Genomic DNA, 27,833 nt, shown 5'->3' on the forward strand with positions numbered 1-27,833 from the left:
CAAAAGTGAGAGGCGGTTTGGTCTAGGGCAGGGGTCCTCAAAGTATAGTCCGGGGGCCGGATATGGCCCACCGAAGCCATTAATCCGCCCCACGAGGGACCACAAGGGTGCCCCACCCACATCGCCCCACCTACCGGTTCGGGCGCGCTCCCGTGCTTGCTCCCCTGTTCACGCAACGCTTTTACGCATGCTCAGAAGAACCCGGGGGGTGGGCGGGGTCTCCCACCGCCGCTACTACCGGTTTGGCTGATCCGGTCCAAACCGACAGCAACCCACCTCTGCCCCCACTCAACTTCTGGAGGCCGAGGAGGCCAAAAATGGGATGCGCAGAGGCCTCAGGAGGCCAAAAATGTGTCTGTTTTGGGGCAGCAGAGTTGTTCTGGAGGCCGAAGGGGCCAAAAATGGACCTGTTTTTAGCCTCCCCAGCCTCCAGAGCCTTCACTAACCTGCTTTCTACCCCCAGGAGCATAACAAATTAAAGTTTAATTTGTGTGTATTGTTTAATGGACTGTTAAATTGGCCACATCACCCAGTCATATGACCACCTGGCCACACCCAGCCAGTCACACGATCACCTGGCCACACCCAGCCAGTCACATGACCACCTAGCCACATCCAGCCAGTCACACGACCACCTGGCCACACCCAGCCAGTCACACGACCACCTGGCCACATCCAGCCAGTCACATGACCACCTGGCCACACCTAGCCAGTCACATGACCACCTAGCCACACCCAGCCAGCCAGTCCGGCCTCCCAACTGTCTGAGGGAGCGTGAATTGGCCTTCTGTTTAAAAAGTTTGAGGACCCCTCATCTAGTGGTTAAAGAACTGGACTAGAAACTAGGAGATTGTGAGTTCTAGTCCCATTTTAGGCATGAAAACCGGCTCGGTGACATTGGGCCAGTCATTCTTTCTCCACCCGGTCCACCTCACAGGGTTGTTGTTGTGGAGTGTTGTTTAAAAATAATAAAAGCAGAACAAAAAAGAATTAAAAATGTGCTTTTGAACAGCTCAACAGATAGTAACACTCCAAGATTATATCCTCTTTCCAGCTGTGCTAGGAATCCTCCTTTCTTGGAGATGATAAAAAGTTCCTGCAACTAGAACAGTCAATACAGATAGTCCTCGATTTACGACCACAATTAAGCCCCACATTTTTGTTGCTAAGTGAGACAGTTAAGTGAATCCCCCCCCTTCTTGTCCCAGTTGTTAAGTGAATCACTGCAAATGTTAAGGTAGTAATATGGTTGTTAAGTGAATCTTCCTTGTTGAGCTTGTTTGTAAGAAGGTTGAAAAAGGTGACAGCAGGGCAAAAAGCAATGGATGGAAACTAATCAAGGAGAGAAGCAACCTGAAACTAAGGAGAAATTTCCTGACAGTTAGAACAATTAACCAGTGGAACAACTTGCCTCCAGAAGTTGTGAATGCGCCAACACTGGAGGCTTTTAAGAAGAGATTGGACAATACTTTGTCTGAAATGGGATAGGGTTTCCTGCTTGAGCAGGGGGTTGGACTAGAAGACCTCCAAGGTCCCTTCCAACTCTGTTATTCTATTCTATTCTATTCTAAGGTGATCACATGATCCTGGGAGACTGCAATCGTCATAAATATGAGTCAATTGCCAAGTGTCTGAATTTTAATCATGTGACTATGGGGATCCTGCAATGGTTGTAAGTGTGAAAAACGGTCATAAGTTACTTTTTTCAGTGCCGTTGTAACTTTGTATGGTCAGTAAATGAACTGTTGTAAGTCGAGGACTGTTGTAAGTCGAGGACTACCTGTAACAACTGAATTCTCAGGAGTCTTCTCCAACAGCAAGGTTCAAAAACATTAATACTCTTCTTAGCCTCTGAGTAGGGCCTATGAAAATCACCATACTGCAAAGTCTGTTCACTTTTCTTGTGATTTCATCTAAACTTTCTCAAAATACTTCACCAAAACATCGTATGTGTTCTTTTGCTCACCCTTTCTTCTCAGATGGAAAAGGTCCAGTGCACCAGGGGGTATGCAGTGCTTGGTTGAACACAATGGCCCTGAAAAAGTCAATTCCCTGTTTTATTCGCAGGTAAGATTGCAGCTGAAAAAATAGCTTGTAACAAAAAGAGTAAGGTTCTACATTTAGGCAACAAATTCGAAATGCACAGGTACAGTATAGGTTCTCAACAGTAGTAACTGTGAAAGGGATCTTGGAGTCCTAGTGGACAACCATTTAAATAGGAGTCAACCATGTGCAGCAGCTGCCAAAAAAGCCAACACAGTTCTAGGCTGCATCAACAGAGGGATAGAATCAAGATCACGTGAAGTGTTAATACCACTTTATAATGCCTTGGTAAGGCCACACTTGGAATACTGCATTCAGTTTTGGTCGCCACGATGTAGAAAAGATGTGGAGACTCTAGAAAGTTTGCAGAGAAGAGCAACAAAAGAGGATTAGGGGACTGGAGGCTAAAACATATGAAGAACGGTTGCAGGAATTGAGTATGTCTAGGTTAATGAAAAGGAGGACTAGGGGAGACATGATAGCAGTCTTCCAATATCTCAGGGGTTGCCACAAAGAAGAGGAAGTCAAGCTATTCTCCAAGGCACCTGAGGGTAGAACAAGAAGCAATGGGTGGAAACTAATCAAAGAGAGAAGCAACTTAGAACTGAGGAGAAAGAACTGAGGAGAAACTTCCTGACAGAACAATTAATCAGTGGAACAGAAGTTGCCCTCCAGAAGTTGTGAATGCCCCAACACTAGAAGTCTTTAAGAAGATGTTGGATAGCCATTTTCTGGAACGGTATAGGGTTTCCTGCCTAGGCAGGGGGTTGGACTAGAAGACCTCCAAGGTCCCTTCCAACTCTGCTATTGTATTGTATTAAAAACTTTTGTTCTCAAACTGAAAAATATACAAATGGTATCCTATGAAATACAGGTGGATTCTGTTAGGAATGTAAAGCATGTGGACTAATTTCTGTGCTATTCAAAGACCTGTAAATAGAAATTAACAAAACAAGAGAATGGGCTCCATGTTAGTCTTTTCTCCAAGTGAGAGCAAAAAGAAAAATAAAAACAGACCAACCAGGCCTAAACAGTTCCAATTGGCATAAGTAGAATCTATCTCAATGTACAGGTAGTCTTTCCTTATGAACTGCTCATTTAGCACCCATTTGAAGTTACAATGGTGTAAAGAAAAACCAACTTTGTCACCAAACCTCGCGTTTACGACTGTCACATTATATCATGGTTACATGATTGCCATTTGCAAGCTTTCTAAGTGGCTTGTGACAAACAGAGTTAACAGAGAACACAGAAGGAAAATCGCAAATCAGTCACGTGGCGCTTTGCGAAGAAGTGTTATAAATCCGTTTGTGTGATTTTCTGCTTAGCGACCACAATGCTTAGCAATGGACTTGCCAACCCCAATTGTGATCGCTAAGGGAGGACTACCTATATCTATTTGAAATCTAAAGGAATTAAAGACCCATGATCGGTGGCCAAATAATCTGAGAAGTGTATTCATGAAAGAGGAGATATTTGCACTTCCTGTTTCTCTAGGAGTAAGATCAGAGGTGGTATTCAGCAGATTCTGATCAGTTCTGGAGAACAGGTAGCGGAAATTTTGAGTAGTTCGGAGAACCGGTAAATACCACCTCTGACCACCCCCACCCCCATCTATTCTCTGCCTCCCAAATCCCAGCTGATCAGGAGGGAATGGGGATTTTGCAGTAACCTTCCCCTGGAGTGGGGAGGGAGTGGAGATTTTACAGTATCCTTCCCCTGCCATGCCCACCAAGCCACGTCCACAGAACTGGTAGTAAAAAATTTGAATCCCACCACTGAGTAAGATATTTGTTTGTCTCATTGTTATCTAGTGCTGCTGGATTCCAACTTCCAAAAGATCCAAGAAAACCGTGCATCCTGATTGGTCCTGGTACAGGAATTGCTCCTTTTAGAAGCTTCTGGCAACAACGACACTTTGACTTAGAAAAGAAAGGTGAAGAGGGCTTTGCAACTTTCTGGTTGGGCCAATCCACGCACCACTGAAATGGGAAGTGTTTAGGGGTTAGCATTATCTAACAATTAGCACTAAGCAATAGCTCTTAAACTTCATAGTGCTTTACGCCCCTCTCTAGGCAGTTTATGAAGTCAGCATCTTGCCCACCAACAGTCTGGCTCCTCATTTTACTGACCTCAGAAGGATGGAAGGCTGAGTCAACCTTGAGCCCGTCAGGATCGAACTCCTGACAATCGGCAGAGTTAGCCTGCAATACCGCATTCTAACCACTGGGCCACCACAGCTCTAATTAGAAATTAGATGTTCCAATTTCTTATTTGGGGTCATGGAATACAAGCCTTACACTTTTGGAACATCTGCTTTATCCGGTGAAGTAGACCTCACAAAGAGAACCTCTTAAGATAGGTCTAAAGGTCAACCCCAGCTAGTCTGAGGCAGCCGTTGATGCTTCCTTCATGAGACCCATGCTCACCTGTCCCATCCAATGCTGCAGTTGAGTCATTAAATTGTGGTTTTGCAACATGGCTTTGTTCCTCTTTAGATGACACTGTGAGTTGCTTCTCTTCTTTCGAAATGTGATAATATTGTGGCATTTAGGGGCCCTCCTGTTCGTTCTGATGACTGGGATACTGAAACCTTATCCATATTTAGACTCAAACAGTGCCTTGAGCTACCTAAGATTTTGGCCTTCTGGTTTTTAGGGATCCAAGGGAGGGGTCTGATCCTGCTGTTCGGCTGCCGGCACTCCAGCCTGGACCACCTCTATCGAGAGGAAATGGAAGAGATGCATCGGATAGGGATTCTCCAAGAAGTCTACACAGCTTACTCCAGAGAGTCCGGGAGTCCCAAAGTAAGCCTCCATTGCATCTTGCTTTGATCCTTTGCTCAGGGCAGGGCACTAAATTGTACCCAGAAAATCCTGGGTTCAAGCTCTGGTCCCACTGATTAAAAAGAGTAGGAACACAAAGACGGTAAGGAAGCAGGGTGGCCAAAAGCAGTACAGTACAGGTATAACACGGGTAGTCCTTGACTTAAAATCAGAGGTGCTATTCAGCAGGTTCTGACCAGTTCTGGAGAACCAGAAGCAGAAATTTTGAGTAGTTCGGAGAAACGGTAAATACCACCTCTGGTTGGCCCCACCTCCCATCTATTCTCTGCCTCCCAAGTCCCAGCTGATTGGGAGGGAATGGGGATTTTGCAGTATCCTTCCCCTGCCATGCCCACCAAGCCACGCCCACCAAGCCACGCCCACAGAGCCGGTAGTAAAAAAAATTGAGTCCCGCTACTGCTTACAACAGTTTGTTTTGTGACCATTCATTACAATGGCACGAATTGGTAGAATAGTTTTAGTATGCAGGTAGTCCTCAACTTACAGCAGTTCATTTAATGGATGCTCAAAGTTACCACATCACTGAAAAAAATGACTTATGGCCATTTTTCAGACTTGCAACCACTGCAGCATCCCATGGTCACGTGCTCAAAATTCAGACACTTGTCAACGGACTCATATTTATTTATTTATTTTATAAAGTTTTTATTTTTAAACAAACATAGACAAACAAGATATGTAACATAAAAACATCTTCCATTACGTACAGTGCGTCGATTGGATACAAGGTTTTTGTGCGTCCTTTCCATAGTTATCAGCTTAAACTTTATCTAAAGTCACATATCATCAATCAAATATATTTGTATCCACTATTATTATAGTACTTCATTTGTTTGATTATCACTATTGTTTCTTCATTTTAAATGAGGTATTCTGACAAATGATTCGCTTAGCAACAGAAATGTTGGGCTCAATTTTGGTCATAAGTTGAGGACTACTTGCACTTGATCTTTATCTTCTCTACCTAACTCATTGGCACAGGTGTGCATGGCAGCAAAGCCTCTGCTTGCTTGCAGTGATGAATTTACCTAGTTGGGTCATAAAAATCTGCAAGCAAACAACGAACTTCCAAGAGCACCAAGAACTTCACAGTCCAATTCTGAGCTATAGATAGTCTCTTCTAATGGTTATTGTTAGGGGTATTGTGCTCTAAAATATTGGGATGCTACTAATTATTTGTCCCAGCTGTGGCATAGATTGTGCAACTACTGGGCAATAGACACCTTTGTGCCTTCAAAATGTTTTGAAGTAACTTCAATTTTCTCCTTCCCTTCCCTTCTTCCTTTTTTTTAAAGTGTTAAATTTGTCAATCTTTTAAAAAAAGAATTATTCACTTTTAATTTGGGTGGGGGTGGCCAGCTCGATGTCACTTGTGTCGGGGGGGGGGGGCGCCTCTGGTGGCCCAAGCATTCTGCCAGCAAAAACAGGCTCCCGAGCTCCGTTTTCGGCTGCACTGACCTCCTGCAATCCTCTGCCAGCAAAAACAGAGCTTCAGTGGGCTGCCCGTGGCCCTCCCGAACTCTGTTTTTGCTAGCAGAGGTACCACGGGCCGATCCTTGGCTGATTCCAGGGTGGCCCCGTGGGCCAGATCTGGCCCCTGGGCCTTGAGTTTGACACTCCTGCACTAGACTAATGATCCAGTTTGTTAAGTGATTAAATATTGCAGCTCTCTTAGAAAAAATCTGAATGATATGCAAATGGTTCAGGTTTATGTGCAGGACCTCCTTCGGAATGAATTAGAAGCAGAGGTATTCAGGCTTCTCCATGAAGAAGAGGGACACCTGTATGTCTGCGGGGACATCCGCATGGCCAGTGAAGTGGCTAAGACCTTAAAGGAGATGTTTGCAAAGAAACTGAGTTTGACCGAAGAAGAAGCAGAGGACTACTGTTTTCAGCTGAAGGTATGACGAGCCATTTCCATTTGGTTGGCTGCCAAACTCAATCGTAAACTTCATCCGCTTTGTAAACATGGTCTATGGAACGGGTGAAAGTTCTCAATTCATATCTTGTCATCTGGGGTCATCCAGGCCTCTGGCGTTCCTCAACAAAAGGGGGCTGAGTTGATTATTTGGTTGAATGGCTTTAGGAATGATCTTCTAAGTGGGCAAGGAAATGTCTTTGAGGAACTCAAATACTGTGGGAAGTCTTAAGAAGTTGGCAATCCTTGATTTTTAGATAGGCTTTCCAAGCTCAGACCCTAAAAATACGATGGATTCTAATTTCCATCATCACCCAAATTGTAGTCCAGCACACTGCAGTAGGGAGTGGCATGGTGGCTCAGCAGTTAAAAAGCTGGACTTGTCAGCTGGAAGCCGGTAGCCCAAGTTCGAGACCCGAGCACTACACAATGGGCTGAACTCCCATTCCTTGCTCCAGCTCCTGCCAACCTAGCAGTTCAAAAGCGTGTGAATGCAAGTAGATAAATAGGTACCACTTTGGTGGGAAGTTAACAGCGCTCTGTGACATCATGCTGGTCACATGGCCATGGAAATGTCTTCGGGCAGCACTGGCTCAATGGTGTTGAAACGGAGATGAGACCTGCCCCCTATAGTTGGCAATGACTAGCGGAATCAAATCTGCAGGGACTCCTTTACCATACCTTTACACTGGATTAGAGAAGATTACTTTAAAGGTGATCTTAAATTCCCATTTCAGAATTGACTAGTTCTATCTTCTCCTCTCCTGTGACTTTCGACTATATTATGAGTATCTTTATTTCTGCAAAGTTCCAGGGACAGACCACAAAGTTTAATCTAAGTGCAAATTATACTATGACCGTTAACTTTTTGGTTACTTTTCTTGTCAACTATTTAATTCTTTAACAAGTATAATTTTCTGCTCTTGTTCATTCAATGTTGTAGCATTGATTTCAATTTTTAATGGACTGATGATCGCCTTACTGCCTTGGATTAAGAATACCAGGGTGGAAATGTTTAAAAAGAGATGCATGAGTTTTGTGCATGTGTTTGCAGTGTTCACTTCGATGGTTGCCATTATTATAGTTTGCTGCACAACCAGTCAGATGTTTAGACTGGATTGGGAATTTTTATCCCGCTACTGAGTCCTTACGAGATCCTGGGATAGTCAGAAGTTGCTGTTTGATAGTGTTAAAGGTATCATTGCAGGATGCAATCTGTTCCAGGTAAAGCTGTCTTTTGCAATTGACTGGTCCTGGTTTTGTCAATGCTGCCCAAATGCAGAGGAGGGTAGAAGTTTTGGACCCCAGATCTCAGAATGAGCAGGAGGGATCCAATAAGGCTTTTAACTAATTCAGAAGTGATGATTGGCTCTGCCAGTGTGGGTCCCACTCTGAACCCAATAGCAATAGCACTTAGACTTATATACTGCTTCATAGTGCTTTACAGCCCTCTCTAAGTGGTTTACAGAGTCAGCATCTTGCCCCCAACAATCTTTTAACCGACTTCGGAAGGATGGAAGGCTGAGTCAACCTTGAGCCTGGTGAGATTCGAGCTGCCAAACTGCTGGCAGTCAGTGATCAGCAGAAGGAGCCTGCAGTACAGCACTCTAACCCCTGTGCCACCGCGGTTCAGCCAAGCTGGCTAAGATAAACTTGGAGTTGGTAGTGAGGACTTATTAGATGTCAATCCTGGGCATCTCAATGTCAGCGTTCCAAATATCATGCAGAATTAAATCATTGTCCAAGGCAAAGTTATCCTTAAACTCCAATTTAATAAGACAGACATTTTGGCATTATGCTGTGAAATTTCAACTCTAACGTACATCCTGTGGGTTCACCCAGTTAAAAGTTCATCATCTATCCCCACACCCCATAATTCATCACATGGTCCAATCTTCATCTTCCACGCTGGCATGTACACCCCTCTTCTTCCGGCCAGGTGTCGAGGTGCGGAGACAAAAGACGACCTTGAGCTTCTAAGAAAATCCATAACAATACATTCCACAATCCTACTCCTTTCTATTCCCCCCTCCCAACTACTATACCAATGAAACAGCATAAGAATATATATATATATATATATATATATATATATATATATATATATATATATATATATATATATATATATATATATATATATATATATATATATATATATATATATATATATATATATATATATATATATATATATATATATATATATATATATATATATATATATATATATATATATATATATATATATATATGCTGGTTTTGTTGTATTCGGGTCTTTTCCCGTGTAAGGTTGAGATTGTCTTTGCAACGTTTCGGCAGGATCACACCTGCCTTAAAAAGCCCACAGCTTGAAGATGGCAGGTGTGATCCTGCCGAAACGTTGCAAAGACAATCTCAACCTTACACGGAAAAAGACCCGAATACAACAAAACCAGCATACCTACACCCGTGAAAATCTACGAAAACATATATATATATATTTGTTTTCGTAGATTTTCATGGTAAAATTTAACCACCTCTTCCTCCCCCAGGGGGACCTTTTGGCTTATCAGGGAACTTCTCATGGAATTGTTTCACTAATTTATCTGCTTTCAGATCCCAACTTTTCACCCACGTAGCTTCGGACAAAGGGTATCCCTTCCAATACACTAAATATTGTAAGCGACCCCTATACAGCCTGGAAGCTAATATTTTTTTCACCTCATAATGTGTTTCCCCTTCTACCACTACGGGAGGAGGTAGGCCAAAGATCCTAAAAGGAACAGAATTACAGGCCTGACACTCAATTTATTTATTGAATAAGTCGAATCTCAATTTATTTATTGAATAAGTTGAATAACGTATTTATAGAATATTTTTCCCAATTTAAGTGAGTTTGCATTGGAGAAGTACCCACAGTGAATGATCGAAATGAAAGGTAAGGAGTTGCAATCCAAGCCTTACCCCTTTTTACATGCATGTAACAAAAGGACACGGCTTGGATCAGGACATTGCACTCCCTATCAGTCAGATTTTGACCCTCCCTATCAATGCTGCTGGTTTGAGCAATTTGTGTTGTAATTGAGTCCTTCCATCCAGGCCTCCGTTTAAAATTCCACAGGAATTTATACTAAAACATTTCGACCAATTCTTAAACTTTCCTTGTTTTTGTTTTCACAGAGGCAGAAACGATACAAAGAGGACATTTTTGGAGCAACGTTTCCAAAACAGAACCAAAGAACCATGGAAGAAATGATAGAACCATAAAAGTTTTAGAAGCTCAAGCCCAGCTAAAACTTTAACCGTAACTTCCTACCCAGAGGCCTTCTTTAGCCTCAATAGGGGTCCCCAAATGTTGCTTTTACAGCAGCATCTGCCAATGTGAACCAGATCAGCAGAATTTGCACCACAAAACCAAATAGTTTGGGTTTTGGATAAAACACTAGATACTGTACTATTTTATTTAATTATATTTAATTCTTTTAGACATGTCTATTTTATTGGAACTTTTGTAGCAATCAGTCTTTATTATATTATTATTATTATTATTTAAATTCCATTTCTTGGACAAAGGGGGCAGCTTTTGTGGGCTGTTTTCACCCTGCTTTTGTATGTTCAGAAGAGAAAAGGCTAACCTCATTTAATACCAAAAACTGGAACTGCTTATGGGTGCTTGCATAGGGGCATCTGAGGAGAGGATATTAAAAAATCAAGACGAAAACAGTAAGCACATTATTGCATGCACACATCACACATAAAAATGTGTGATTTTTATTAATTGTATCAGGAATTAATTATGCCATTGCAGTTGCCATCTTGAGTTTTCTGACTTCCTCTGTGGATGTTCCTGGCCTTCCATAATATGTGCCTAAGGCAGGGGTGTCCAAAGTTGGCAACTTTAAGACTTGTGGACTTCAACTCCCAGAATTCCCCAGCCAGCAGAGCTGGCTGGGGAATTCTGGGAGTTGAAGTCCACAAGTCTTAAAGTTGCCAACTTTGGACTCCCCTGGCCTAAGGGATTGTTTTTGGAGGTCATGTTTTCCAGGCTCGTAATATTACAAGGAAAGGAGGGTGATTTCTGGACCTTCTTCTTCCCAGGGCTGAGAGAGGGGCTGGCTGAAGGCTCACCCAGCAGACTTTGTCCCTAAGACAGGGCTAGAACTCAAGAGTTGTTAGCCAGTGCCTTAACCTTTACACCAAGCTGGCTCTCAACACCACATCCCGATTTCACATTCCAATGGCATCAACCCTTCCCCTGTACGTTGCTACAGTATTTGCTGAAAACGAGCCTACTCTTTTGAGAACTTCAATGATGGCATTACAGCCACCTATCAAACAAAGGACCAGCATTTGTTGAGACAGAATTGGTATTGATGATCCTAACCTTAAATAAGTCCTCTGTCCCAAAGGGTGGGCTATGGATTGTCCCACCTTCAATGCTCTTCAAGAGCCTGCCTCGCCCTTCTGAAGGAGCCGGTCTCGATCAGCACAGGGCAAATAAAATGAGATCATCTATTGACTTGAACATGGTGGTTGTTGTTTTTGTCTCACGCCTTGGGGGATTGGGGAGGATCAACGTGAGGGAAAGAACTGTGCAACAGGACTTGAATAAAACCATCTGTGAGTTCCTCATTGGCACTATTCATTTTTTCTTCTTGATTGTGTAAACTTTAAAGAAACGACTGCCCATCGTAGATTAGCAGAATTCCCCAATCATTCTCTGCAGTGTTCTCGTTGCTCTGCATCTGGTGTCAGAGCTAGAATGCTGAAAAGCATTAAACTCCCCATGTTTAATTGATTCATATTTGGATACATTTGGAGTTTCTTTTGACAAGATGGGTATCACCTCACACATTGGGCTGTTTTTCATAGGCTATCTTTTTGCATCTGAGCAATTCACAAAGTCGCTGGGCTGCAGTTCTTTGCTGTCACTTGACCATCTCCATCCACCCATCCATCCACCCATCCAACTGTCCATCCATCCATCTATCCATCCACCCATCCATCCAAATCTGTTATAGCTGCCCAACAGAGTCTTTGTAGAATAGTGAATTACCTTCCTGAATCAGATTGTGGCTCTCCCAATCCCACAAGGAACATTCTAGTCGCTTTCCTCAGAAGCTATCATGAATAGCGCATAGAGGTGGCTAGTCTAAGCTGCTGGTCTCACATGGGGACCACTTTGTGAGGAAGCATAGGAACAAATGGCTCAGGAATGGCCATTCTCTGCTCATTTGCCCCTGTAATGAGGGCTGAGAAGTCATCTTCCTCCTCTTCAAAACTGTCTCCACTCTAAGGTAGAGCAGGAGGGGCTCTGAAATGATAACATTTGGGTTCCTCTGTGCAGGCCACTGATATCTTTAATTTATATTTAAAGTTTTCTTTTTTTCCCCGCCCCATCTACATTCTTTATAAGTCATGTCCTTTTAGATTGTAAATTCAAAGACAGAGACGATTATTTTGTAAGCTGTTTTTCAGCAAACAAAGTGCTTTTTAAATACTCTGACATCACCCAAAGAAAACTGGGCACTATCTGTCAGAAATATTATTGGCATTTGTCCCATTGAAATTCTATTCCCACTTACTTAAATTCTAGAGCCTAAAGCTTCAAAAAGGAAGGATACAATCCTAAAATTTCCATGGTGTCTAATTCAGAATAAGAAGGTCAATTTTCACCACACTTGAGTCAGCAAACAAAACTAGATATGAACAAAACTAGTTTATTCAAACAATTAGAGTTGAAGGGGGGGGGAAACAACTATGGTTCTTAAAAACAGAAAAGAGCATTTGTTGAAACTTTAGGTACTCATCAATTGCACATCTATCCAGTGGTGAGATTCAAATAATTTAACAACTGGTTCTGTACCCTAATGACCGGCTGAGCAGGCGTGGCTGGGTGGGTGGGCATGTGACTGGGTGGGGATGGTCAACTCAAAATCACCCATGTCGAGGAGTGCCTCGCCCAGCCACATCTCACCCTTCCCCTCCCACCACTCCTTGTCACACCTGACCTCACCTCGCCTTATGACCACAATTGAGCCCAAAATTTATGTTGCTAAGTGATAAATTTATTAAGTGAATTTTGCGCCACTTGTTAAGTGAATCACTGCAGTTGTTAAGTTAGTAACATGGCTGTTAATTGAATCTGGCTTCCCCATTGACTTTGCTTGTCAGAAAGTTGCAAAAGGGGACCATACGACTCTGGGAGACTACTACCATCATGACCGTGAGGATACTGCAACGGTCGTAAGTGTGAAAAATGGTCATGTCACCTTTTTTTTAGTGCCATTGTAACTTTGAATGGTCACTAAATGAACTGTTGCAAGTCAAGGATTATCTGCACAAAAACACAAAAAGCTTCTTTGCTTGCAAAAAGCTGCCCTAAATGCCAATCATTAGATTAGAAATGGGGGGAAATACAGACTGAAGACAGTCACAGCCATCATGGAAATCTAAACCATTCTGCCTGAATATTTTTCTTTTCGTCAGAAATACCTGCAATCCGGAGTTACAGATCAGGCAGGGTGCCAGAGAACCTTGAGGAATTAAAATAGTTAAAATGCAATGATAACTATCAGCAGCCAACTCCTCTTGCTCATAAAGTGAAAGCCTTTAGCAGAGAGGTCATTTAAGCTCTCCAGAAAGTGGGTGGGCATACTTGGGCTACAAAATGCCAAGCTAAAGAGACAAATTGAGAAAGTATCCCACCACTGCATCTATCCAAAAATGGACTTCTATTGGCGACTTTAAGTCTGGATGTTGGTCAATGTTATGTCACCGTCCACTTCGAGCAGATTTATGAAAAACAGGTTACATATGCGATGGTTGTAGTCAAACTGATGTTGTCCATTCACAGCCACCTTGAAGCAGTGTGCTTCACACTGAATACAGATCTATAAAAAGAAAATGCACATTTGTGATCACTTTAATAGGACCCGATAATATAACCCAGATCTTTAATTTTTTATTTTGTCTATGAACATCACAAATTGCTCATTTCCCAGACAGCAAAGCAGCAAAGGTGTTTCACAGAAGCACCTGCAAAATCTGATGATGTCCTCAAAGTCACTACATGATGAGTATCCAGAACAACTAAAAGTAACTTTGATACAGATTTTAATTCAGTTCTACGACTTTAACCTAGTACATGGATTGGTACTGCACCCCGAATTTGGATTTATCTTAGAATCATATTTCAATTTTACAAATTTAAATCAGAATAAATGCTTAGTACAGCAGTAAGGATTAAATGGATACATTGTATTATACTATATTATTTATACATCATATTATTGGTAAGATAGTGTAATATATGGTGGGATGAAACTGACAAATGGAACATACAGCTAGAAGGATTTAAATTATTTAAAAGAAATAGACCAAATAAAAGAGGAGGTGGAGTTGCACTATATATAAGAAATAACTATGTCTCTACAGAAATAGAGCACAACAATAATGAGAACTATCTTGAATGCATTTGGGTCAATATTAAAGGTTGTGGGGGAAATGACATTGCCATAGGTCTATACTACAGGCCACCCAACCAAGCAGAGGAAGAAGATGAACTTTTTGCTAGTCAGCTAACTAAGGTATGTAGGAAGCACACCACAATAGTAATGGGAGATTTTAACTACCCTGACATCAACTGGGAAACAAACTCTGCACCAAGTGGAAGATCCAACAGGTTCCTAACAAACCTAGCAGACAACTTTGTTTTCCAAAAAGTAGAGAAGGAAACAAGGGGATCAGCCATACTGGACTTAATTCTCACTAACAGAGAGGAAATGATAGAAGGTGTTGAAGCCATAGGAACCCTGGGGGCAAGTGACCATGCAATATTGGAATTCAACATTATCCAAACACAAGTAGTAGAACAAAGTCAAACTAGAGTCTTGGACTTTAAGAAAGCTAATTTCAATAAACTTAGAGAGAGCTTGGGAAAAATTCCATGGATGAGAATCCTCGAGGGGAAAACAACTCAAGAAGCTTGGGAAATTTTGAAAAATGAGATTAGAAAAGCCCAGTCTAACACAATACCAATGAAGAAGAAAAACAACAGCTCCCAAAAGAAACCAGCATGGCTGCATAAACAACTATCTGACAAACTGAAAGACAAAAAAAGTAAGTATAAAAAGTGGAAGGAGGGGGACATAACTAAGGCAGAATATCAGCAAATAGCCCGAGCCTGTAAAGATGAAGTGAGGAAAGCTAAGGCTCACAATGAAGAAAGGCTTGCCACAAAAGTAAAAATTAACAAAAAAAGCTTCTTCCAACATGTTAAAAACAAGAAAAAAGTTAAGGAAACAATTGGTCCATTGCTAGGAGAAAGTGGCAAGAAGGTGACAAGCAACAGGGAGAAAGCAGAACTATTTAACTCATGTTTTGCATCTGTCTTTACACAAAGGGATAAAACAGTCCAACCTATCAAAAGCAGCACCACAAAATTAGGAACACAAATTGAAATAGGGAAGAAAATGGTAAGTGAGCACCTGTCTACCCTAGATGAGTTCAAATCACCAGGACCGGATGGATTACACCCCAGAGTTCTGAAGGAACTAGCAGAAGAGATCTCAGAACCACTGAATTATATCTTTCAGAGATCCTGGAACACCGGGGAACTACCAGAGGACTGGAAAAGAGCTGATGTGGTTCCCATCTTCAAAAAAGGGAAAAAATTAGATCCAGGAAACTACAGACCTATCAGCCTAACCTCAATACCAGGAAAGATTCTGGGAAAAATAATCAAGCAACGAATTTGCGAACACCTAGAAGCAAACAAAGTAATAGCCAAAAGCCAACATGGATTTGTCAAAAACAGATCATGCCAGACTAATCTTATTGCATTCTTTGATAATGTGACAAAATTAGTGGACCAGAGGAATGCCGTTGATATAGTTTACTTGGACTTCAGTAAGGCTTTTGATAAGGTAGACCATAACCTACTACTAGATAAAGTAGAAGAATGTGGGTTAGACAGCATCACCACCAGATGGATTGGTAACTGGCTGACCAACCGCACTCAACGTGTAGTTCTCAATGGAACTGCATCTACATGGAGGGAAGTATGCAGTGGAGTACCCCAAGGCTCTGTTTTAGGCCCAGTACTCTTCAACATCTTCATCAATGATTTGGATGAGGGAATAAATGGGGAACTCATCAAATTTGCAGATGATACCAAGCTGGCAGGAATAGCCAACACTCCAGAAGATAGGCTTAAGATACAGAAGGATCTTGACAAATTTGAACATTGGGCACTATCTAATAAAATGAAATTCAATGGTGAAAAGAGTAAGGTTCTACATTTAGGCAACAAAAACGGAATGCACAGGTACAGTATAGGTGATACCATACTCAGTAGTAGTAACTGTGAAAGGGATCTTGGAGTCCTAGTGGACAACCATTTAAATATGAGCCAGCAGTGTGCAGCAGCTGCCAAAAAAGCCAACACAGTTCTAGGCTGCATCAACAGAGGGATAGAATCAAGATCACGTGAAGTGTTAATACCACTTTATAATGCCTTGGTAAGGCCACACTTGGAATACTGCATTCAGTTCTGGTCGCCACGATGTAAAAAAGATGTGGAGACTCTAGAAAGAGTGCAGAGAAGAGCAACAAAGATGATTAGGGGACTGGAGACTAAAACATATGAAGAACGGTTGCAGGAACTGGGTATGTTTAGCTTAAGAGAAAGAAGGACTAGGGGAGACATGATAGCATTATTCCAATATCTCAGAGGTTGCCACAAAGAAGAGGGAGTCAAACTATTCTCCAAAGCACCTGAGGGTAGAACAAGAAGCAATGGGTGGAAACTAATCAAGGAGAGAAGCAATTTAGAACTGAGGAGGAATTTCCTGACAGTGAGAACAATTAATCAGTGGAACAGCTTGCCTCCAGAAGTTGTGAATGCCCCAACACTGGAAGTCTTTAAGAAGATGTTGGATAGCTATTTGTCTGAAACGGTATAGGGTTTCCTGCCTAGGCAGGGGGTTGGACTAGAAGACCTCCAAGGTCCCTTCCAACTCTACTATTGTATTATTGTATTATTGTATTATATTATTTTATTTGGCAATTTATGTTGTGCTGACCATGGTTCTGATATTTATTATTAGTTCAGGTTTAACGGTGATTTTAGTTAGTGACTGAACTGTGAAACAGTGATTTGCTTCACGGCCACTGTAAAAATGGTTGTAAAATCCGGTCTGATAACAGGATGACTTGACTTACAACCGCACCAACTTATGACCAAAAATCCAGCTCTAATTTTCATTGTAAGCAGTGCAGCTTTTAAAGGAGGGTTATTGTATGGGCTAACGAAGGATCCTGAAATCCATGCATTAGGCTAGCCTGATAAATGCAAATTTAAGTCAGTTCACACAATCTTCTGGCCCGAGTGGAGCAACCAGACTGCCAGACTTACGGTAAAGGGTTGGCCACGCGTCAGAGGCATCCCACAGGGCAGGTGTAGCTCCTCTGGGCCCCAGCACATATTGAGGTAAGAGTTTCGGACAATCGCGTTCTGATCAAACCGTGGGTTGAGGTGGAAAGCAATATTGATCCCTGTTTTCAGATTGATGTGGAACCTACATAAAAAGACCCAAATGTTGCGCTGCACAATTAGCAGGAAACTATCCACATCCAGAATCTACACAATGAACACTCCAACTTCTGAAGATATTATATTGCTGATTCAAAACCCATTATGTTTCTCAAAGGAAATTCCTCTTTTTGCCTAATAGATTCTCTTTTTTTAGGACCATGAAGAGATCTCCACTTCTAGAAAAAGGGGGTCATTTGATAAAGATAGGTGAGAGAGAGACAAAGAGAGAGAGAGAGAGAAATGGTATATGATATAGATATGATAAATGATAGAGATAGATGATAGATGATAGATAGATAGATAGATAGATAGATAGATAGATAGATAGATATAGACAGACAGACAGACAGACAGACAGACAGAGACAGACAGACGATAGAAATAAAGCATAGATAGAGATACTGTATATGATATAGAGATAACCAGTGGTGGGAATCAAATAATTTAAAAACCGGTTCTCTCCCCTAATGGCTGGGTAGGCGTGGCTTGGTGGTCATGTGACTGGGTGGGCGTGGCCAACTCAATATCACTCGATGAGCGCTTCGCCTTAACTGTTACAATGTAACGAGGGTTAACCGGCGAGGCAGTTTCTGTAAGCAGGGCAAGAAAGATTAGTCTAGAAACAACACCAGAAAGTTTCCTTCCAGCCTTGCTTACAGGATTAGCCCTGTAAAGTGGGAAAAAAACAAAATGAGATTTCTTCCAACAACCACTTCTCCGAACTGCTTAGAAAGTTAACAACCGGTTCTCCCGAATAGATGCGAACCGGCGGAAACCCACCACTGGAGATAACCTACCCTATCATGCATGGAGGGTGACCAGCAATGAGTCTTTATTTGCACTTGAAAAAAAATAATACAGCAAAGTTCATTTTGTCACATTCGGTACATTGGGAATGGGTGTGTGCATGCCTGAGTGTGTGTTTTTTCCACTCATTTTATTTCATAGGTCAAGGAAACAGATCTGAACAATAAGCATAGGGGACGGAGGTGTGTTCCTTCTGTCACCCAACTGGCTGTGCTTCTGGTTGGCAAACTTTGTTCCTGGAAGGAACATTTAAGAAGTATCGCCAGGTCACTCTAGGCACACTGATGTTCGTTTGCGGTATCCCTTTATCACCTGTGGCTGGAGCCTCACTTCATTCCCCCCACAAACATGTTTATTTACCATATTTTTCGGAGTATAAGACACACCCTTTTCCCTCAAAAGAGAGTCTGAAAATCTGGGTGCGTCTTATACACTGAATACAGCATATTTTGCCTCCCAAACCCCGCCCCCTTCACCAAAATGGCCATGCATAGCCTTTAGGAGCCTTGCAGAGTGCTCCTAGGGGCTGGGGAGGGCAGAAATGAGAGAAAAGCGGGCCATTTTTGCTCATTTCCCCCCCCCCAGCCCCCAGGAGCACTCTACAAGCCTCCTAAGGGCTATGCATGTCCTTTAAAAAAAACCAATGGGCCCGTTTTCACGAAAAATGGGCCGTTTTTGGGAAGTCTGCAGAGTGCAAAAACTTTTTTTTTTAATTTGCCTTTTCAAAATCCTGGTGCGTCTTATACTGCGGTGCGTCTTATACTCCAAAAATACGGTACTTTTTATGGCAAAAGATAAAATACAAAACACAGAAACACACTTGCTTTTTCAAAAGGCAACTGACTGTTTTTAACTGTGCAGCCCAAAACCATTCATTTGAAAGGAATTCTGAATAAATGAATCCGGAATAAAATTGTGCGGAAGGAAGTTTTACCATCAATATTTCTTTACCTGTGAGCACAAGGGGACACAGTGCCTGAGACTTTTATTGATTTGGATGGGAGAAAGCCCCCCCAGATGATAGCATGGTAAGGGAGAGGCTGTGGAGAGAACACACACACACACACAAACAATATTAGAATTAACCTGAATTTCCCCCCGTGTTGCACCTTCAAGTTATCAATCAGAATTTAGCAAATTGGTGTATGCAGGGCTTCAGTGGAGTGAGTCTGAAAAAATCAAAATGTCTGAGGCCACCACATAATCAAATCCTGGCTCTTTTTAATGTGGATGCTCATTCACATAAAAAAAGGACAGAGCTTCTATTGCCATGTTGACTGTTTTGACCTCCTCCTGCAGACATCTTCCAGCTAAGCGTAGCCTTTTCCCCTGAGAAACCACCAATGGTCCTTCCTGGTCATAGTGGAAAATGTCCACTGTTGGCCTTAGCCTCTGGCTTGAGTTTCACTTTCCCTATCAGTCTGGGGGAGGGGGAGTCAAAAGAGAGGGGGTTGAATGCTTGGGGGAAAGTGAAACTAATGAAGCCAACTACCATCGTACCATCCAGAGATACCAACTCAAGGTCAAAATTCTAGGAATGAAATGCAATGACTCACCAACCTGCAGCTGTTGAAGTGACTGTTCCCAAAGCAATTCATTCAAATATATTTGACAATATGGGACCAAGAAAGGAGAGGAACTGGATGGGGAAAGTTAACCAGGGAATTCTGGCGTGCGAACGTCAGTTCTGGTTTTTTCTATACGGTAATCCACTTGGCTCTTAGTAAAAGTATACCTTTAACTACAAATGGAGTCGAGGGTCTTTCTTGACTAAAGGACCAAGTCGGGCAGGTCTGACAGCGATGGCCTGATTCACATAATGTGCAAATATGGTGACTGGGTTCTCATGCTGAGCCAAAATTCCTACCCATGCTCCATTGTGCCCAATTTAGAGGATTCCTACCTGAGTAGTATCAGATCCCTACATGTGTGGGACTTGGGACTTTCATAATTCCATGTTAGCCTAGGGGTGAAATCCTTCCTAATTGATGGGCCAGAAAGAAATGACTTAAGTGCAAATATTGCTAATATGATAAAAGACTTACATAAAGTTGTGGCTGAAGGCAACATGCAATGGGACAGGGAATTAGCTATGAAGAAAAAAAGAATAGCAGTTAGGATTTTACATGACAATATTTTTTTTAAAAAAAATCCAAACATACACATAAGCCAAACGTTTATCAAAGAGCTTGGGGATCCAACAAGTCCTTAAAGCAGGACTGATAGTAATCCCTACCCAGTAACATACATTTTTAATCCTGGTTTCTCCTCTTCCTGCAAGAGTTAACTGCTTTGTTATGCCAGCTACAAAACATCTGCCATTTTAGTTACCCATAATGTCTTCTGATAACCTAGGACAGTGATGGCTAACCTTTTTTGGATCGCATGCCAAAAGTGGGGGGAGCACAGGGGGGTCGTGGGCGTTTGTGCCCACACCCATAATGCAATGCATGCACATGCATGCACGATCCCCCTTGCACATATGGGTGCATGGCCAGCGTAACCACCCTCTTTTGGCACTTTTTTCCCCCTTCCCCGGGCTCCAGAGGCTTTCAAGGAGCCTGGGGAGGGCAAAAACAGTCTCCTCTGCCCCACCCCAACCAGAGACCCTCTGGAGGGCAAAAAACAGCCTAGGGACAACCGGAAGTTTGGGAACGGTGACTTCCGGTTTGTCTGTAGGGCCGTTTTTTGCCCTCTGGAGCCTTCAGGGAAGCCTCCTGAAGGCTCCGGAGGGCGAAAAACGGCCCTATGACCAAACTGGAAGTCCGTTCCTGAATTTCCAGTGTGCCCATAGGGCTGGTTTTTCGCATTCTGGAAGCTTCAAGGAAGCCTCCGTAGGGCGAAAAATGGCCTTAAAAGAAGGCCAAAGTCAGCTGGCTACCGCACACATGCGCGCTGGAGCGGACAGGGCAATGCCTCGCGTGCCCTAACAAATGGCTCCGCAGGCCATTGGTTCCCCATCACAGACCTAGAAAATTTCAATAGCAGCTCACATTAGGTACTCCAGTTTGGCAACCCCACAGCCTGGATGCAAGGACCAGGTCCAGCATGAGTAAAAATGTCCCAACCAAGAGCTCTCAACAGCTGTTGTCCCCATATTTCTCAATCTTCCCCACCCTGAGATACCTCATGTGCACACTGGTATTCTTGAATTCTGAGCTCTTAGGAAAGTATCCCTACTTGCAAACAGCTATTTCCAGTGGGGAAAATAGGAGAAAGCAAGTGAAGAAAAATAGTTTCCTTTGCAATATTTCCAGTTCGAATTAGACCATGGCAGGGTCCCTATAGAAGAGCTCTTTTAAGGATTATAAATTAAGAGAAAAGCAACTAATTTACCTAATTTACTTACACCGAACCAGCAATAATGCCAGCAGCAACCCACCCCTGCATCACCGGTATATTTAGGCTATTATTGTTCTCTAAACATGTATTGAACTCCATCTAGTGGCCAAAGAGACAATCTTTCATTGTTTAGAAAATTGGTTTTAGTGGTGTTTTGGCCCTACAGAATGCCCATCCTCCCTCATTTGGGGGGGGGAAGCATTGATGTGGCCCTCAATGAAATTGAGTTTGACACCCCTGACCTACAACAATCTCCGAAGTAGTTCAGGCTAAATACGTTTAAGCTAACAAGATTATTTCTATTTTTTTATTTGTTTGCTTGTTAAATTTATATCTCATTTTTTTTGTTTAGGAGCATTCCTTTCCCCAAAGTCTCTACTACAACAACCCTGTGAGGTAGGTTTGTCTGACAAACAATAGGTGGTTCTGTGTCAACCAGTTTGGAAACCAGGATTTCTTTAGTCTAACATCTTAATCACTTCACCACACTGGCTAATACTATTGCTGCTAGAGTATTTCTCTAATTCCTCCTTCCCGGTCTAAGAAGAGTTACAATAGGGGAGCAAAAAAGGAGTCATACCTGTGGGAATGTTGGGAAAATTGGGTTGGAAAAAACTGGGACAGTCTAAAAAAAGCAGAAATCAAAGGAAATTGCATGAGCAAGTATCAGAACGAAGAGCTATTTCTAGGTCAGTGTTTCTCAACCTCGACAATTTTAAGGCGTGTGGCCTTCAACCCCCATAATTCCTCAGTCAGTGAACAACACGTCTTAGATACTACAGGTAGTGTTGCATAATGAGTGGCCATTTAACGACTGTCCAAGGTTACAACACACAGAAACCCCCGAAGATACTTATAACCTCACTTTTCATCAATTGCAATGTTCCACGATCACGTGACTGCAATTTATTTTTGCTGGTTTCCAGCCTTTTTGGTTGGTTTCTGTTAAAAACACACCCATAGGAGGGGACTCCCTTTATGACTGCAACTTTCACTTTGCAACTGCTGCGTTTGCTTAACAACTGTCACAAAAAAAGCTCGTAAAGTCAAACCAGTCATGTGGATGCCTCAACTTATGACAATCTTTGACTTGCAGGCAGAAACTCTAGGCTCCATTACAGTCGTAAGTCAAGGACTACCTCATAATACAAAAATGTGGTGCTTGTGAAGTTTAACAATCTCGCTAAACTTCAAAAGCTGGAGAGGTGTGATAGGTTCTCCATTGCCACTGGTCCAGTCAGAGTACCCCCCAACAACAAGGTAAAAAAAAATCAAGATGGCGTCTAATGCCATGCAACCAAAGTTGTGTCTCGGTTGAAGTGCCTGATATCTGTGACACGCATGAGGGATTGTTGCCATTTTTTAAAAGTAAAAGACTGCATGTCATACCTGTGAGGATGTCGGGAAAACTGGTTTGGAACGAACTGGATTGGTCTGGGGAAAAAAACAGAAATCAAAGGAAATTGTATGAGCAAGTATCAGAACGAAGAGCCACCTCTACGTCAGTGTTTCTCAACCTCAACAATTTAAATATATGTGGCTACAACCCCCAGAATTTCTCAGCCACTGAAAAACTGTCCTTAGATCAGGGGTGTCAAACTCAAGGACCGAGGGCCGGATCAGACCCAAGGATCTGGCCTGTGGGGCTGCCCTGGAAACAGCAATGGACCGGCCCACGGTGCCTCTGCCAGGGAAAACAGAGCTCGGGAGGGCTGTGTGCAGTCATCCTGAGCTCCGTTTTCTCTGGGAGAGGGTTGCAGGAGGCCATCCCAGCCAAAAACAGAGCCTGGGAGGGCTGTGGCGGCCCTCCCGAGCTCCATTTTCTCTGGCAGAGGGTTGCAGGAGGCTGTCACAGCCGAAAATGGAGCTCGGGAGACCATTTTCTCTGGTTAGAGTGCTCAAGCCAAAGTTGTGTCTCGGTTGAAGTGCACTAGGTCTGTGACACACATGAGGGATTGTTGCCATTTAAGTAAAGGACTGTATGTTATACCTATGAGGATGTTGGGAAAACTGGTTTGGAACTAACTGGATCGGCCTGGACAAAAATAACAAAAATCAAAGGAAATTGTATGACCAAGTATCAGAATGAAGAGCTGATTTTTTTCAGAGTATAAGATGCACCTTTTTCCCTCAAAAAAGAGGGTGAAAATCTGGGTGCGTCTTATACACTGAATACAGCATTTTTGGCCTCCCGAAACCACGCCCCCTTTACCAAAATGAGCGTGCATAGCCTTTAAGAGGCTTTCAGCGAGCTCCTGGGGGCTGGGGAGGGCAAAAATGAGCAGAAAACAGACCATTTTTTGCTCGTTTTTAACCCCCCCCCCAGCCCCCAGGAGCACTCTATAAGCCTCCTAAAGGCTTTGCGGGGCCTTTTTTAAAAAAAAAAACAGGCCCGTTTTCACAAAAAATGGAGCCTTTTGGGGAGATCTGCAGAGTGCAAAAACCTTTTTTTTAATTTGCCTCTTCAAAATCTTGCTGTGTCTTATACTCCAAAAAATACGGTACTTCAGTCAAGATGGCGTCTAGTGCCATGCAATCAAAGTTGTGTCTCTGTCAAAGTGCCTGATGTCTGTGACACGCATGAGGGATTGTTGCCATTTTTTAAAAGTAAAAGACTGCATGTCATACCTGTGAGGGTGTTGGGAAAACTGATTTGGAACGAGCTGGATCGGTCTGGGGGGAAAAAAAAACAGAAATCAAAGGAAATTGTATGAGCAAGTATCAGAACGAAGAGCTACTTCTAAGTCAGTGTTTCTCAACCTCAACAATTTAAAGATATGTGGCCTTCAACCCCCAGAATTTCTCAGCCAGTGAAATATAAAATTTATTCTTCCCATACCATAAAAAGGCATGCATCCCTAGTTGAAGATCATGCCCTGCTAATGTTAATAATCTTACATGTCTCAAGCTAATCCAGTCTGTTAGATACCAGAATCAGTTACAATGGTTTACACCACAGTCCTCTGTTCCGGCGGGAAGAGAGATTAAGCTGATTGGTCGAAGGGTCTGACAGCTCCCTATAAAAGTGTGGTCACCTCATGGCTGCTGCTGTCTTGCAACATTTTCAGGGGAGGGCTTATTTTGGGGGGAGGGCTTATTTTTGGGGAGGGCTTAATTTTGGGGGGAGGGTTTATTTTTGGGGAGGGCTTATTTTTGGGGAGGGTTTATTTTTTGGGGAGGGCTTCTTTTAGTGCAAGCGCTCAAAAGCCTCATTGGGTTTATTATCTGGGGAGGACTTATTTTCGGGGAAACAGGGTAGTTGTAAACTGGGAATAAGAATTATTTTCTGATATAATTCTAACTCTATTTTGATGTCACATCTGGGTTTTTTAAAATCTAATGTTTCTGTGCTTTTATTTTGATGAGGAGTAAATTATTTTTATTACATATTTATATCTGTACTGCAGAGAGTTCCAAATAAATCTCTCTCTTTGGTCACTTTTTAACTTCTCCCCTTTTTGATCCTCTTTCCCTCAATTTTTCATTTTTTTTCTTTTTGTTATTTTGTATTTCAAGTATGATATCTCTCTTTTAAAACTTCATAAAGTCAATTTTTAAAAAAATTAAATATGACATTAAAAAAAAAACCTCCTGCTTGTGCAAAGGTTGGATCTGAAGACCTCCAAGGCCCCTTCCTTCCAGCTGTGTTATTCTGTTAAATAATGGGTGAACCACGTAACCTGACCTTGGCTCAATCAGTTATGTCTATCTTGGAAACACACCAGGGAGAACAGCCAAGATACTGAATGCCCGGCATCGTAAAGTTAAGTGGATAGGTGGGAATCCCCTCCCGTCCCGTCCCTTCTTAAGCAAACCCAACTTACCGTTTGCAAATCAGATGATTGTGAGGCCATATTCTGCAGCTGGCAGTGGAATCCGAGAAAGAAAAGGAAATTCCGGTAAGTTTGCGAAGTTTGGTGATAGGACTTTTTCCTCCCACCGTAAGAGAACGAGATCCTCACCAATGCAGCATCACGCTTAAATAGAGCAGAGCGGAGCCATGAAGGGGCAGGTGAAATAAAGAGGCGGAGCCTTCCTGGAGATGGAGGGGGCAGAGGGAGGAGATAAGTTGGGAGGGGGGGTTCAGTGCTATTCCCTAAAAGCCCACAGTGGCTTGAATGTGAGGGGGTGGGATGCTGGTCAGGCGATCTCCTTGGCCCCATTCCTACGACCTCTCGATTTTCCACCCACTCTCTGGTTTTTCCCTATCACCAGTCGCAGAGGTGGGTTGGAGGGAGGTGGTGGGTCAACTTAAGGAAGAATAGCAACAGGCCAATAGGGTACTATCCATGATTGGTGTCATGGGACCAGAATTGAAATATTGCGAGGTTCAAAACACATTAGACGAACTTTGCAGGTAATTGCTTTCCAAATTCAGCCGTTTTTGGGGTAGGGGGAGGAATCTCACAAGCCGGAACCTTCCAGTATGATCAAGAGGCAGACTACACTCTCCATAATCCTTAGCCATTTGTCCTGAATGGTATAAGGTCTCCTACTAGAAGCAGAAGAATAATTCTCTTATTCTGTATTCGGCGCATGGGCCAAATCATCTGGTAATACTTCAATTAAAAGAAAAAAATCAACTTGCAATCCCCACCCCTCTTGCTACCCTCTAATGAAGCAAAGCAAAGCAATCTTTCACCTTGAAGCAGCTTGCAAGGAGGAATTCACCGGGTGGGAAGGTGGGGCAGTGATAGGGCTCAGTAGAACGGGGGTCGGGGGTGGGATGGGACAAGTAAGTCCTCCTGCCTCCTTGCTTACCGTTAACCACATGTTGTTTTTGCAAGACCCTGGTGGACATTCTTTGGCTTACTTTTACTTTCTTATTTTTACGCTGGAGGGGCTGGGCAAGGAGCCGCTTTCCTCCCTCTCTATTTCTCTTTGCTTGGGACACGGCTGATCTCCGCTCAAACGCTTTGATAATGAAACTGATCCACCCTTCCCTCCTCCCCTTTCCTCAGCTTCACCCCTCCATGCCTGCAGCTGCTGCTTTGGAAAAAAGCCCACAGTAGCTTGAATGTGAGGGGTGGGATGCTGATCAGGCGATCTGATTGCCCCCATTCCTACAACCTTTCGATTTTCCACCTACTCTCTGGTTTTTCCCTATCACACCTCCTGCAGCTGCTGCTTTGCAAGCAAGATGGGACCCCCCCCCCCTCTCTTTCCAGAAATGCCCATTGACAAATCTTCCCAGAAATAATCCAGCGGCATGGAAGGGAGAATAAAAATTAGACTTACCATCAAACCAGGGTGTTCATTTTTCTTCTATCAGTCTATCATTCTATGCCAGCTCGATTTTCCACCCACTTTCTGGTTTTTCCCTATCACTAGTCATAGAGGTGGGTTGGAGGGAGGCTATGGGTCAACTTAATGAAGGATTGCAACAGGCCAATAGGGTAATACCTATGATTGGTGTCAGGGGACCAGAACTGCAATATTGCAGGGGTTCACACCACAGGGACAAACCTGCAGCTAATTGCTTTCCAAAGTCAAAGACATGCTATCATGTCTAGGGGAGACATGATAGCAGTGTTCCAATATCTCAGGGGTTGCCACAAAGAAGAGGGAGTCAAACTATCCTCCAAGGCACCTGAGGGTAGAACAAGAAGCAATGGGTGGAAACTAATCAAGGAGAGAAGCAACTTAGAACTGAGGAAAAAATTCCTGACAGTGAGAACAATTAATCAGTAGAACAACTTGCCTCCGGAAGTTGTGAATGCTCAAATACTGGAAGTTTTTAAGAAGATGTTGGATAACAATTAGTCTGAAGTGGTGTAGGGTTTCCTGCCTAGGCAGGGGGTTGGACTAGAAGACCTCCAAGGTCCCTTCCAACTCTACTATTGTATTGTATTATTGTATTGTCAGCCTACTTGGCAGGAGTGAAATTCTTCCAGTTCGGCCCAGTTCAGCCGAACCGGTAGGCACAATCGTCCTTGGTTCTGCAAATTGGTAGTAAAAAAGAAGCTTCCGAGGATCACAGCTGATCCACGCAATCGTTGGAAGCTTCCCCCCCCCCCCACTTTTTAAAGCATTTATTTCCTGCCTATTTGCCTGAACCAGTAGGAAAAAATACTTTTACAAAGTGAAAAAAGTTGGCCACGCCCACCGTCACATGGCAACCCCAAGCCCAAGCCACGCCCACTGAACTGGTATTCTGCTTATGGGCCAAATCATCTGGTGATACTTCAATGAAAAGAAAAAAAAATCAACTTGCAATCCCCACCCCTCTTGCTACCCTCTAATGAAGCAAAGCAAAGAAATCTTTCCGCTTAAAGCAGCTTGCAAGGAGGAATTCACT

The 27,833-nt window shown here is 42.9% G+C and overlaps 2 protein-coding genes across 4 annotated transcripts in view; one reads left to right on the forward strand and one right to left on the reverse strand.

The window, feature by feature from the left end:
* The window catches only part of NOS2 (nitric oxide synthase 2), a 50,851-nt gene extending 39,443 nt beyond the window's left edge, over positions 1-11,408 (forward strand). Inside the window, exons 24-29 of one of the 3 annotated variants that reach the window (XR_014174639.1) lie at positions 1,980-2,067; positions 3,858-3,979; positions 4,702-4,850; positions 6,596-6,790; positions 9,970-10,668; positions 10,729-11,408. Coding sequence is in view for 2 of the 3 variants with exons in the window: in XM_081944346.1 (XP_081800472.1) it covers positions 1,980-2,067; positions 3,858-3,979; positions 4,702-4,850; positions 6,596-6,790; positions 9,970-10,056 (641 nt within the window). In the remaining variant the exon portion in view is untranslated. The other 2 variants (XM_081944346.1, XM_081944347.1) reach the window with 2 other exon arrangements.
* A 1,692-nt stretch (positions 11,409-13,100) lies between these two features.
* LOC309387462 (galectin-5-like) lies at positions 13,101-26,308 on the reverse strand (the record flags this gene model as incomplete). Its single annotated transcript, XM_081943943.1, has 9 exons — positions 13,101-13,682; positions 17,207-17,369; positions 19,145-19,233; positions 20,239-20,283; positions 22,116-22,160; positions 22,925-22,969; positions 24,164-24,208; positions 25,360-25,512; positions 26,297-26,308. 9 exons carry the CDS (start codon positions 26,306-26,308, stop codon positions 13,536-13,538), a joined length of 744 nt encoding a protein of 247 aa, XP_081800069.1. The 3' UTR covers positions 13,101-13,535.
* Positions 26,309-27,833: the final 1,525 nt, after the last annotated feature.

The sequence above is a fragment of the Natrix helvetica genome (genome assembly GCF_964273705.1).
Source record: "Natrix helvetica genome assembly, chromosome: 2".
Lineage (NCBI taxonomy): Eukaryota > Metazoa > Chordata > Lepidosauria > Squamata > Natricidae > Natrix > Natrix helvetica.